Source organism: Trematomus bernacchii, unplaced genomic scaffold (assembly GCF_902827165.1).
Source record: "Trematomus bernacchii unplaced genomic scaffold, fTreBer1.1, whole genome shotgun sequence".
Lineage (NCBI taxonomy): Eukaryota > Metazoa > Chordata > Actinopteri > Perciformes > Nototheniidae > Trematomus > Trematomus bernacchii.
Window position 1 is genome coordinate 1210001 of NW_022987589.1, and position 13656 is coordinate 1223656.

The following is a 13656-nucleotide window of genomic DNA, read 5'->3' on the forward strand; positions in this document are numbered from 1 at the left end:
TCAACTAATGAAAATGCTCTATCCGCTGAAGTTTGGTGCACATGTTGTAGATGTTTTTGTTGAAGCATGAGGTTTTAATCTCCATCCAATGTCTGTGCTCTTGTTGTTAGTATGTTTGACTAGTTTCTGTCCTCATTAATTAGGGTAAATCATGCTGATATAGTGGCAGGAGATCAGATGTGTGTGTTCCCTCTTTGGGGCTTTTTATTTCCTTCCCCACCACTGCTTCTTCTCCATCATCTGGCCCTCCATGTCTGTTTGTTATCTGTCCAGTTAGAGGTAGAAAACCCATGTTGAAAACGCCTAATTGAGTCCTTAAATTTAAGGGAATTAGGTTGAGTCATTCTAAAGGTTAATCATTTCATTTTTTTTTTCTTAAAAGAGAACAATGACCTTCTAGATAAGATTTTAATCACATTATGATGCATTATAGGTGTGTTTATAATGCATTATAGACATGGGTACCATTAAAAGCGATGCATACATTCTGTATTATATACGAAACATACTAATACCACATTTTGCAACCTAAAGAAGCAGAACTAGATGTAACTTTACCTATAATAAAGTGCATGTATTACGCCGATAGTTCTAACCAAAACATCACACAATGTTATTATAGGTTATGCATATTGCTTATTTGTTGTCTTAGGTGAGGAAAATGGGATTATCTGTGCAATAACCATTACCACAGGCTCTTTAAAAAGTGTGTTAAGTTGAAGGAAATAAATAACTAAGCTTTGGATGTATTTTAAATAGCCTGCGATGAGTTCACTATGATGTGTTATGCCCTTGAATTTAAAGGTCACCTATTATGCAAAACCCACTTCTCCATGTCTCTTCTACATCAACATGTGTCCCCTCTTCTCCATGTCTCTTCTACATCAACATGTGTCCCCTCTTCTTCATGTCTCTTCTACATCAACATGTGTCTCCTCTTCTTCATGTCTCTTCTACATCAACATGTGTCCCCTCTTCTCCATGTCTCTTCTACATCAACATGTGTCCCCTCTTCTCCATGTCTCTTCTACATCAACATGTGTCTCCTCTTCTTCATGTCTCTTCTACATCAACATGTGTCCCCTCTTCTTCATGTCTCTTCTACATCAACATGTGTCCCCTCTTCTTCATGTCTCTTCTACATCAACATGTGTCCCCTCTTCTTCATGTCTCTTCTACATCAACATGTGTCCCCTCTTCTTCATGTCTCTTCTACATCAACATGTGTCCCCTCTTCTCCATGTCTCTTCTACATCAACATGTGTCCCCTCTTCTTCATGTCTTCTTCTACATCAACATGTGTCTCCTCTTCTTCATGTCTCTTCTACATCAACATGTGTCCCCTCTTCTTCATGTCTCTTCTACATCAACATGTGTCCCCTCTTCTTCATGTCTCTTCTACATCAAACATGTGTCCCCTCTTCTCCATGTCTCTTCTACATCAACATGTGTCCCCTCTTCTCCATGTCTCTTACATACATCAACATGTGTCCCCTCTTCTTCATGTCTCTTCTACATCAACATGTGTCCCCTCTTCTTCATGTCTCTTCTACATCAACATGTGTCCCCTCTTCTTCGTGTCTCTTCTACATCAACATGTGTCCCCTCTTCTCCATGTCTCTTCTACATCAACATGTGTCCCCTCTTCTCCATGTCTCTTCTACATCAACATGTGTCCCCTCTTCTTCATGTCTCTTCTACATCAACATGTGTCTCCTCTTCTTCATGTCTCTTCTACATCAACATGTGTCCCCTCTTCTCCATGTCTCTTCTACATCAACATGTGTCCCCTCTTCTCCATGTCTCTTCTACATCAACATGTGTCTCCTCTTCTTCATGTCTCTTCTACATCAACATGTGTCCCCTCTTCTTCCATGTCTCTTCTACATCAACATGTGTCCCCTCTTCTTCATGTCTCTTCTACATCAACATGTGTCCCCTCTTCTTCATGTCTCTTCTACATCAACATGTGTCCCCTCTTCTTCATGTCTCTTCTACATCAACATGTGTCCCCTCCGTGTAAAGAGATTCTGAAAGTTTCAGGACAAAAAGATTCTCTCTCTTTTTGTCCTGATCCATTTATATAAAAACCTGTCTGAAAATGAGCTGATCAGATTTTGGCCACTTTGTGATGTCATAACGATGTTTTGGCTTGTGTAACCATTAGCCAATCAGCAACCAAGGTAAACCCCCCCCCCCCCCCCCCCCCCCCCCCCCACCTTATCACCTGAATCTCCTCCTAGAGCACCATTGTGTTCTTTGTAACCAAATATCTCTCAGAGGGGCGTGGGGAGGGGCTCCTTATTTTCATCTAAAGTAACAGACAGAGAATCAGCACTTTGGAAACAGGGCTGAAACAGAGGGGATTATGGGATGCTGCAATGATCTGTTTGGTGTTTCAGCCAATCAGAAACAGGTTCTGTATATAACTGAGACCTATAATATGTTGATGAAAAAAAGTATAATAGGGGACCTTTAAGGAAAATGGGCCTTGAAAGTCTTTGAATTAAATGTTTAAAAAAAATTCAGAACCCTTAATAACAACACAAGTTGTTTAAATATCAATTTCTACTTAACTTAAAGCAAACAATGACCATTATAATGCACTGTCAGCTTAGTTGTACAACAAAACCAACATTTAAAAGATACTAATACCACTTTTTGAAACCTGGAGATGCAGAACTAAATTTATCTTTAAAGTGCATGTGTTTATGTCTTCATTGATTGACGTGCATGTGCGTCTTTTAACCAAAACATCCCACATTCAATCTCACATTTGTCTAAAAATCATCAGATAAGTTCCTGTTTTCAGTCGTTATTCACGTCACATAGCAGGCAGACATCCGGCTCTCTGGCTGCTGTTTCTCATTTCAGTCCAGATGTGTTTCTGTGTTTGGAGGATAAATGGATGTGCAGACTCTCTGTGTGTGTCTCCCTCTCTCTCTCCCCCCCTCTCTCCTCTCTCTCCCCCCCTCTCTCCTCTCTCTCCCCCCTCTCTCTCTCCTCTCTCTCTCCTCTCCCCCCCCCTGTAGTCGCTCTGTTTCCTCCCTGGGGGGGCGCTGGCAGGTTTCTCCAAGGCAAGAGCAGCAACCGCTCACGTCATCATTAGAGAAAAAGTAGATCCATTCTAAAAAAAAAGTAGATCCGGTCAGACTATTTTTCTGGTCAACAGGAAAATAGTTCTTTAAGGTGTAGTGATACCAACCCAGTCTCATGGCAGTCTGTGAACCGGTCGTGAAGTCATTTGATCTAATTATTGATTTGTGTTTATGTACACACGTTTTTTTTCGTGCCACCAAAAACGAAATATTGTAGTTTAATTCAAAGTACATTTCGTGCCTAATCCTATTGTTTTTTAAAGTCAGGTCAATTTAAAACAATAAAAATAAAGACATTTGTGATTAAAATGTTGAGTCGGTATATTACGAAAAATAACAAGAAATTTGAAACAGTTTTTTAAAAGCCCCCACTCTCGTTAAATACCTCGAATTAAAATGCATTATTTGGTAATAGATGGGAAATGTGTGTACATGAATCAGTAGATCAAATGTTCACACACTGCACTGAGACGCTCTCGGTGCTGCATGGAGCTGCAGACTTGTGCATTTAGGTTGGTGCTCTTCCTGCTCGTCCACTTCTTTATTATTCAGAGTTTCGTATCCCCTGATGGATGTCTTCCTCCTCGAATGCTCTTCTTCTCTGCTCTGCTGTCTGCAGTTTTCTGGATGGCTTTGTCTGAAGCCTCCAACCGGCTGATATTTGCATGCTCTTCTTCTGCAGCTTTAATAAAGGAGCCTGCAGGAAGTGGATCTGTGTTAGTGGAGACTTGACGTCATGCAGCATGCTCTGATTCTCCTTATGCAATGGGAATATTTCCACATGTGACACATTGGAAATCAGCATCATGAATAGTTTACTAATAACTAGATCTCAATGGGCCTCATTCACCAACATGTTCCTAAGATTGTTCCTAGAAATCGAGTGTAGATCAGATTCATGAAGGGCTCTAATGGCTCTAACTTTTACACATTAAAATGACTGGAAATATGTTATATATTCATTTATTACACAGCTTAGTTTGGACATTTCCGTCTGGATCTTAAAGGTAGGGTAGGTAAGTTTGAGAAACCAGCTCGAGATTGCTAGAATTTGAAAATACTCAGCCGGAAAAAATCTGCCACTTCCTTATAGAGCTCCTCCTCCAACACACACGAACGCGCACATGACCAATGAGGGCACGAGATAAGTTTGTGCACAGATGGAAGGCTGACAGGCAGGTAGGCCATCCAGTTATTTTAGCCGGGCCGGCTCAGATGATTGGTCGTGCTTTTTACAGTACTACGGCTTCCACAGATGAACATTTTTTATGGATTTTTTGTCAAAGCACTTAAGATATTCATTGCTATCGGGATGTTAAGAGCATTCCATGGAATATAACAAAAAGTGTATCTCGAGCCGGTTTCTCAAACTTACCTACCCCACCTTTAAGTTATCATATAAGCGTTAGACATTAGCGGTTAGCTCGTAGCTCCTGAATCTTGTGTCAACGTTGTTTTTATCATTCCAGTCAAATATCGCCTCGTCATGCTGGCTCTCGCCTGCTTTTCTCTCATTTCTTTAACTGTACCATAATGCTTTATAGTTTATACAATAACAATACTCATTATAAACACATTTTATAGACATTTTAACTAAAGGAAACGCGAAAACTGATGAAACTGAGCAATCATTTTGGAACTCAAATATGTGAAGATTCTGTTCTTATAAAAAAAAAGGAACATTTTTAAGAAATTACCTTTTCAAGAACGCTTGGTGAATGAGGCCAGATTTTACTAACTGCATATTTCTTTAAATAGTCTTTACTTTTCTTAGCCAAGCATTTGGATATGCTTGCAGTAGTCGGCCCTTTTGATTCATTACACCTCTCTTTTGTAAATAATTGATTTCCTATTTCTTTTATATCTGTTGCTTATTTTCTTGCCTGAACTCTCTTTGTCTCTCCACAGCCCGGACGAGGACTCGTGTCAGAAATTCATCCCTTTTATCGGAGTAAGTTACTGACTGTCACTGTTTATTTTGTCTCTATATGCACTGATTGTTTTACCTAATGTTTGACACTGACACAGCTCCACAAATATGTCTTTAACCAGTATTTTGTATACAAGTAATAATGCTATACTGTCTGAATCCTGCAGATGGTGAAAGTCGGCCTCGTGGAGCAAACATCTGCAGCATCAGGTGAGAAATAATCAAGCAGAAGAATTTTTGAAATACATAAAAGTAATAAAAAGTACAACACAATAATGCTATACCGTGTGGAGGCGTGTGGCGCAGTGGGTTGTGCATTGGTGTTCGAATCAGGGTTCAAACCCCTCTGCAGTCAGCATGTCGTTGTGTCCCTGAGACACTTCACCCCAAATTGCTCCTGTGGGGATTGCCCACAGTATTGAGTATGTAAGTCGCTTTGGATAAAAGCGTCTAACAAGTGACATGTAATGTAATGTAATGTAATGTAATGTAATGTAATGTCAGATAGAGTCTGAAATGCTTCCTGTACCAAAGAAGTTTCCTTCTCAACATCAAAAAGGAGAAATATTAAGGCAACAGACATTTAACATTTAACAATCCCTGAAGACGATTTGTTTAAAGACCATTTAGCGTTGCACAGTTTGCATACTTCATATCACTTTATTTTTGCTGTATTATTATTTAAATTTGTATTATATTTAATCTTTATTTTGACCCTGTGTGAATCCTGTTTTTCATTCTGACTGCTATTAACGCCTGAATTTCCCCAAGGTGATAAATAAAGTTCCATCTCATCTCATCTTATCTTCCCTGCACCAGAGCACTAAACTAAATGTTATCTTTTGTTTCCTTCCCCAGGAGACTCTGATGACGCGACTCCCCTCGGCTCCTCGCTGCTCTCCTCCCCCCCACAGGTTTCCCCCGCCCTCAAAGAGGCGTCGCCCACCCCCCCCTCCTCACCCTCCATCACCACCAGCTTCTGTGCATACAGGTAAACATTAACACCTGGAGACAAAAGATAAATAATAGATCTAAATATTATGCATTTTTTCTTTTTTTAATACATTTTTACAAGTATAAGATTGAGTCCTGAGAAAAGATAAAAAAGCAATCCAATTTAATTTTCGTAATTTACTTTTTATTGGAATTTAGTGTCAAACATTGTCACAGCATATTGTACATTGCATCTTTACATGAATGACATAAATCTGTTCTTTTCAGCAATATACACGTGATGACACAAAAAACACAGATGAGAAAGACATGAAATGAAAAGAAAAGAAAACAACAGTGAACAATTAGGGAGTAGACATTTCTTTACAGCAGAGTTATGGATCTGTGAAAACAAAATCCGGCCTAGGGCTTTAAATAGTGAGTCCACTTCTCCCAGTTTGTAGTAAATTGTTCCGATTTATGACAAATGCTGTCATCTTTTCCATATCTTTGAAAATGTCTTGTAAGGCATTGGGTATCTCCTTCCAGTTTTCTTTGATAACTGGACTAGAACACATGGAAGTGGTTTGCATTCTGGTTACCACAGTTCCTCCAACATATAGGGGGGTCCTCTCATAGTGGGATTTCTGAGAGGGCGTAATAAAATATCGTATCAGGTATATTCCCTCCAATTCTGCAAGCTCAATTTCTGTCTTTTAAACATTTCTATAACATAAAGCCCTTCCTGTTTGTGTTCCAGCTCTGCAGGTGGGCTGGAGCTGATGGGGCTGCAGGTGGATTACTGGCAGGCTCCGGCGGAGAGGAAGAAGGACGTGGAGAAGCGGGATTCCTCCTCCAAAAATACGCTGAAGTGCAATTTCCGCTCGCTGCAGGTCAGCCGGCTGCCGCTGGGGGGGGCAGAGCCGAACCCTCAACCCACCATGAGCATGACGGTGGTGACCAAGGAGAAGAACAAGAAGGGTGAGTGGGACCCATGTATGGACTGATGCATCTAAAAGATATTTGATCCACTATAGAGTGGTGCAGGAACGAGTCCTAAAACCCGGAAGTGAGTTAGCATTTTACTCTGGTTCCCTCGTCTCAGAGTCAGTGGGTTTTTTGAACTAGTTTTTGGAAAATAGCTGTAAATAAGGTCTGTGGTTGACACAAATTTAAGAGACGGATCACATTTTGCAGTGCCTCCACTGGTGATTCTGAAGAGTTTACGTGTCTGAGAAACGATGGTTGTTACCAAGTGGCTGAATAGGACTACAGAAGTGGTCGAGGACGTTGTACATCATTACGCCAAACACGTAAACACTCCTCTAAGTTTGTTTGCCCTGTTCTGCTTGAAAGCAAAGTACCTTCCTCCTGCAAACTGTTCAAACAAACGCTTCAACTTGTTCCATTTAGAATCTGTAAATTCAAATACAAGTTGAAACGATCCTAAGTTGGTCGTGACGTTGAAGTCGTGCTGCTGTACTCGGCTGTAGTTCGTTCATAGCATAACGTTAGCATTTTGCTTCTGGCAATTAGATTTATGATTAGAACATTATAAAAGTAGGGTAGACATGTGGAGATTATCCGGCTGAACAAAACGTGCATTTATCGTTTTCCACAGATCTTACTTTTTACAATATTCCAAAATCCTATGGAGAAATCCCGTTGCTTTTTTCTCGAGGGAACCCATGAGCAGCTTACTTCCGGGTCGGCCTACAAAAATACGTCATCCCTGCACGACTCTATTGCCCCGCTAGAACATTACGCTCCCAGGGTGCAGGTCTGTTATACCTCATTCACACCAACGCAACTCCGGTTCAAGCTCCGTGCTAGAGCTTTTCAGGTTCAGAACCGGTTCTTCGGTTTAGCTCCGGCTCTTTTCACACCGCCCAGAGTCCGGCTGGTGCTGCGTCATTGCGTCATCGTTTGCGTCATGACGTAACCGTTTGCGTGCCTGCTTCATAAACCAAACCGCGCGGAAACCCCTCACAGCTCACACCGACAACAACAACAATGGCCGATTGTGTTGAAGCGCTACTCGTTTTGGTTTTCTGCAATTGTTGGAGAATTGCTTTGGACCGCGTGCTCCCCTCCAGCTTCCTCTGTACCTCTTCGGAAGACCAGATTCCCAGTAGGTAGCTGGTCTCTTCAGTGGACCACTGCTGCTTGTTAAGTTTCTCCATCGTTGTGTACAAACTGGATAAAACGCGGGCTTTTTGTTGTTGTTCAGGAGTTGATCCCGCCCCTGCCCCTGCCCCCGCCTCGACGTAAGCGTGACGTATGCGGTGCTTTTGCTCTAGCCGGACAATTTTTTGGTGCTTGAAACGAACCGGATTCCGGAGCTTAGAGGCGGCTCCGCTGCGGTGTGAACAGGAAAACCCGGTGCTTTTCAAGCTCCAGCTCCGAACCGGCCCTGAAACACCGTTGGTGTGAATGAGGTATTAGTGGAGCCCAGAGTCTGCAAAACAAGATCAGGAGTCGGAGCGTTCAGAGCTCCCTTTCTCTGGAACCAACTTCCTGTTTGAATCAGAGAAGCAGAGAGTGTCCAAACCTTTAAGAGTGTGTTGAAGACCTACATTAGAGCTGGCATTTTATGGTATTCATTTGATTTACTTTGTATGGTTATTCATTTGAATGTTTTATGTATTTTTATTGTCTTTTGTTGTGTCTTATTTTATTTTATTTCTATTTGTATTCCACACACTATCTTGTCTTCTCATTTTTGTGTAACTCCATCATATACAATGTTTTAATCTGTAAAGCCCACTGAGAAAAACATGTTATGTGATATTGGGCTATACAAATAATTGATTTGATTTGATTTGAAATGTTATTTTCTCATTGTAGTGCAAACATTAAAGGGATTATTCACATCATAATTGACCTCTTTTTCTCCTCCTGCAGTCATGTTCCTGCCAAAAAAGAGCAAAGACAAGGAGGTGGAGTCCAAGAGTCAGTTGATCGAGGGCATCAGCCGCCTGATCTGCACTGCCAAGCACCAGCAGACCATGCTGAGGGGTCGGTATCTAAAACAGACATGCTGGGGGGGCTTTGATAAAGTGGGCCAGGGAAAACGAGCAACATTTGGGAACCTTTTCTCAACATTCATTAAAAAAAATATGTATATATATATATATCCATGCATTAGAAAGCAAAAACAATTTGTATTATTAATTGTAAATGTACGGAGCCCCTAAAGGGACATGTAAAAAAAAAAAAACGTTATTACATCATGCACCCTGGTGACCGGACATCTCCTTCATAAAACTAATAAAAGGGGGAGTAATCGGGCACTTCGGTGTGTGTGTGTGTGTGTGTGTGTGTGTGTGTGTGTGTGTGTGTGTGTGTGTGTGTGTGTGTGTGTGTGTGTGTGTGTGTGTGTGGTGTGTGTGTGTGTGTGTGGTGTGTGTGTGTGTGTGTGTGTGTGTGTGTGTGTGTGTGTTGTGTGTGTGTGTGTGTGTGTGTATTAATTTTTATTTTTTGGTCTCTTCCTCCGCAGTCCTGATAGACGGCGTAGAGTGGAACGACGTGAAGTTTTTCCAGCTGGCGGCGCAGTGGTCGTCCCACGTGAAGCACTTCCCCATCGGGATCTTTGGACACACCAAGGGCCCCTACTAGAGACTGAGACCCCCTTTAACCCCCTCCTCACACTTCTTATTCTGTGTCTTAATTTAAGCTTTTTGCATTTTTATTTAATCTTTTGCGTGTTTTTTAAATTTTATATTTATGTAAAAAACGTCTCGAGGCAACGCCGCCGAGGGAATCTTTCTTTACTCCGCTTTTTAAATGAGAATAAAATATCCTGCTGATGTTTTATAGGAACAAAATAATCAGTAAATAATAATTAGACGTATTATTTTTAACGTACTGTGCCCAGGTTTTGCCATCTGCCATTGTTTTAATTTGGTGCGGCTGGTTTTAGTCACTAGGCCGCCACATTTAATCAAGATTATAATAGATATATATATATATATATATATAAAAAATACAAGAGCAGCTGCCTTGTGATGAAGTGGAAGACGTTCATCTTGAAGAAATTTGGGATTTTCAACTTTGATTCTTAACCCTGAAGAAGAAAACGCTTCGGCACTAAATGAAGATTATGTGCAATAGACTGAAAACTGTGTGAATGAATAATAACCTGGCACTGATTGAAGATGACACACTGATTTTTAACCTCTTATCTACTTAACTTCCTCTTGAAATTGGCTTGAGTCTTGCTCCAAAGTGAGAAATGGAAGAAAAAAAATTAAAGAAAATATTAATAGCACAAAATCAAATGCTTTTTAGTCGATAGTACGGACTGATATTTGGGGAAATTTGCTTTGTATCCAAAAGTTAAATGAGAAAATACATAGGCCTACATACAGCTAGTTAGCTTAGCTTAGCACAAAGACTGGAGACAATGGGAAAAAGCTAGCCAGGCTATAAAAACATAAAATAATAAAAAGTAGTTTATTGACATGCATTATCTTTTCTGTACGAAAACCGTAAAGTAAAAACAAGACAAGTTGTGGTTTTCTGGTGGGGTTTACACAAAATAGTCCAGCACATAGTCTAACCCCCTAAATAAACTCATTTTGTCCTCTTATATGATCCAGTTTTTGTATGGATTACACAAAAGAGAAATCAAATATTTGATATTTGACCTTTCACTTTGTTTGAAGTCTTTATGCTAAGCTCAGCTGCTGCTAACAGCTAGCCTGGCTCTGATAAAAAAAGGAAAGATATCCACCTACCAGCATCTGTAAAGCTCACTGAACAACATTTTATATAATCTGTACAAAACCAGAGTGTAAAAAGGACAAACTGTGGTTTTACACAGAGCCTGTTTCCCTCCATTTCCAGTCTTTGTGCTAAGCTAAGCTAAGCTAACCAGTTGCTAGCTATAGCTGCACTTGGCTAGGAGAGATGTTCTCCTCTAACTCTCATTAAAGAAGTACTTCACAAACAAAATGAACATTTAGATATCATTAACTCACCCTGTTATCTTGAATTCTTGGAGAAACTGTGTTTTTTCTGTCGCAATTACATAAATGAAAGTAAATGGCGGCCACGTTTATAACAACAAAACTATTAAAAAACAATCACGTACAAACTCTTGCAGTATAATCCAAGCCTCATTTATCCAGTCATGTTCTCACTACTAAACAAACACCTAACTTGTTACTAAACCCTTGTAGTAGCCTACTTAAATAACAAAAACATACATTGCATTACTGTAGGAGCGAAGTCACTATAGTAATAATAACCAGAGGTGGAAAAAGTACTCAACTCTTGTACTTGTGTAAAAGTTGAAGTACCAGAGTGAAGTAAAAGTCACAAGTAAAAGTCCTGCATTCAAAATGTTACTCAAGTAGAAGTACAAAGGTATTGACATCAAAATATACTTAAAGTACCAAAAGTAATCATTCTGCAGATTGATCCATTTCAGAATAATATATGATGTGTTTTATAATGATTGATCATTAAAGTGTTCTCAAAGCTGGTAAAGGTGCAGATAGTTTGAATGACTTTGTATACTGCAGGGCAGCTTGTGAATTTACTCCAGGTGGAACTAACTAACTGCTCTATTTTAAGTACATTTAAGACAAGAAGTAAGACTGTTTATGCAGAAACTGATTTAAATATGAATGTTTTTAGTTAAAACTCAAGTGTAAAGTAGTGAGCATGGACTGGATAAATGCACCCTGGATTATAATGCACTTAAATGAGTTGTGAGGGTTTTTAAACGGATGGTACATAGTTGTCCTGTGTTAAAAGTGATTTTAATTAAGAATTCAATATGACATGGGGACTTAATGATACATACAGTGCTTTTCTTAATACTCTAAGATGCAATCAAACATACATGCAAAAAAATGTTGATGCAATGACATTTATTCACAAAAAACTAAACTAGCAATATCGATATACAAATGTTTATTTAGAGGGTGAAGTATTCCTTTAACAAAGCAAATATGATTGTATTATTACCCAACATGTCTGTAATCTTGGTTCATATACAGTATGTCCTCTGTATTCAGCAAATAATAAGTGTTTATTTCTCCCACACTCCACTGACACACTCCATATCTCTTTAGCTAAAAGCTATTTTTTATTTTTGCCAAAGGAAGTCTGCAGCTCACTCATTACCTGTGGTATTATAGATCATAATGTAGAGGTGAATGTATTGAAGGTACCTTAATGTAAAGCACTTTTAAATGTTTGTCGATCAGTGTGTTTTAATTCTGAGCAGCACAAGCAGCGGACACACGGCATATTTGTTATATGCAAAGTAACCCTGCATCTCCTCAGTGTAATATCACTTTATGCTCAGTGTGACGCCTCCTTGGTAATGTTTTAGATTTTAGTTTGATATTCTGCAAGCTTACGATGTGTTGTTAACATTTCAATGTCAGTAGTTTTTGCGTTGACAAAACTGAAGTATTTTCACTTTCATCATAACCTTTTGCCAATTTCTTAATAAGTGCCTAAATTGCTTAATTTTGACAAATCAACATCAATCTAAATGTGTCTCTTGCTAACATGGTGCTGATTTTGGTCCACAACAACAGAATATATCAGTAATGTGCAATGATTTTGCAGCATAATGTTGAAAAGAGTTCTCAAATATGGGTTTTAACCAATTAAATTAAAGGTGGGGTATGTAATTTATTTCAGAAACAGTTTTTGTTAAATTCCATGGAATGCTCTTAACATCCCGATAGCAATGAATATATTAAATGCTTTGACAATAAATACATTAAAAAAATTCATCTGTGGAAGCCGTGGCGCTGTAAAAAGCACGACCAATCATCTGAGCCGGCCCGGGTAAAATAACTGGATGGCCTACCTGCCTGTCAGCCTTCCATCTGTGCACAAACTTATCTCGTGCCCTCATTGGTCATGTGTGCGTTCGTGTGTGTTGGAGGAGGGGCTCTGTAAGGAAGTCTGAAGGAAGTGGCAGATTTTTTCCGGCTGTGTATTTTCAAATTCTAGCACACTCGAGCTGGTTTCTCCAAAATTACCTACCCCACCTTTAACCCAGCATCCCGTTAATGTTAAGCAGACATTAGTTTTTCTGCGTAGAAAAAAGTTTTAGATGTTTTTTTTATGTTGTCTCAGAGAAAGGCTTGTTGAAAATGAAAGTTCCCTACCACTGTAATCCCAAAACTTGGAGTAATAAAACTACTATACACACTAAAATGTACTTTCTGTTTCACGTGTGAGTTTTTAATGTTCCTTACAAGTAAATATAAAGGTGAATTCAAGTTTTAAAGTACTTTCAGTGAAGGAAATAATGCTTTAACAATCAATAAAAAAAAGTCAAAGTAGGTATAAATGTCAAGCCTAACCCTTGCATCTTGGGAATTAAGAAACATTTTTTTTAGATCTGACTAAAAGTGATTTTTTTTGTTCTCATGAAATTCTGAGACTAAAAGTCTGAATTCTGACTGACAGACTTTCAGAAAAAAAGTCAGATTAAAAAAAAAAAATCTGACTTTAATCTCAGAAGTCAATCAATCAATCAATCAATGTTTATTTATCCCAATATCACAAATGTTACATTTGTCTCAGTGGACTTCACAGTTTGTACAGAATATCAGTATGACAATACGACACCCTCTGTCCTTGGACCCTCACATCGCACAAGGAAACACTTCCAGAGAAAACCCCACAGTTTAAAGGGGAACATGAGAGAAACCTCAGGGA

The 13656-nt window shown here is 39.3% G+C and overlaps 1 protein-coding gene across 3 annotated transcripts in view; it reads left to right on the forward strand.

Annotated features, from left to right (window-relative positions):
* pacs2 (phosphofurin acidic cluster sorting protein 2) overlaps nucleotides 1-13153 on the forward strand; it is a 75852-nt gene extending 62699 nt beyond the window's left edge. For all 3 annotated transcript variants that reach the window (XM_034129074.1, XM_034129076.1, XM_034129075.1), the window contains 6 exons: nucleotides 5007-5049; nucleotides 5196-5238; nucleotides 5887-6019; nucleotides 6722-6942; nucleotides 8866-8979; nucleotides 9461-13153. In XM_034129074.1, the coding sequence (XP_033984965.1) occupies nucleotides 5007-5049; nucleotides 5196-5238; nucleotides 5887-6019; nucleotides 6722-6942; nucleotides 8866-8979; nucleotides 9461-9579 (673 nt within the window). In that variant the 3' untranslated portion in view covers nucleotides 9580-13153. The remainder of the gene's footprint in view (nucleotides 1-5006; nucleotides 5050-5195; nucleotides 5239-5886; nucleotides 6020-6721; nucleotides 6943-8865; nucleotides 8980-9460) is intronic.
* Nucleotides 13154-13656: the final 503 nt, after the last annotated feature.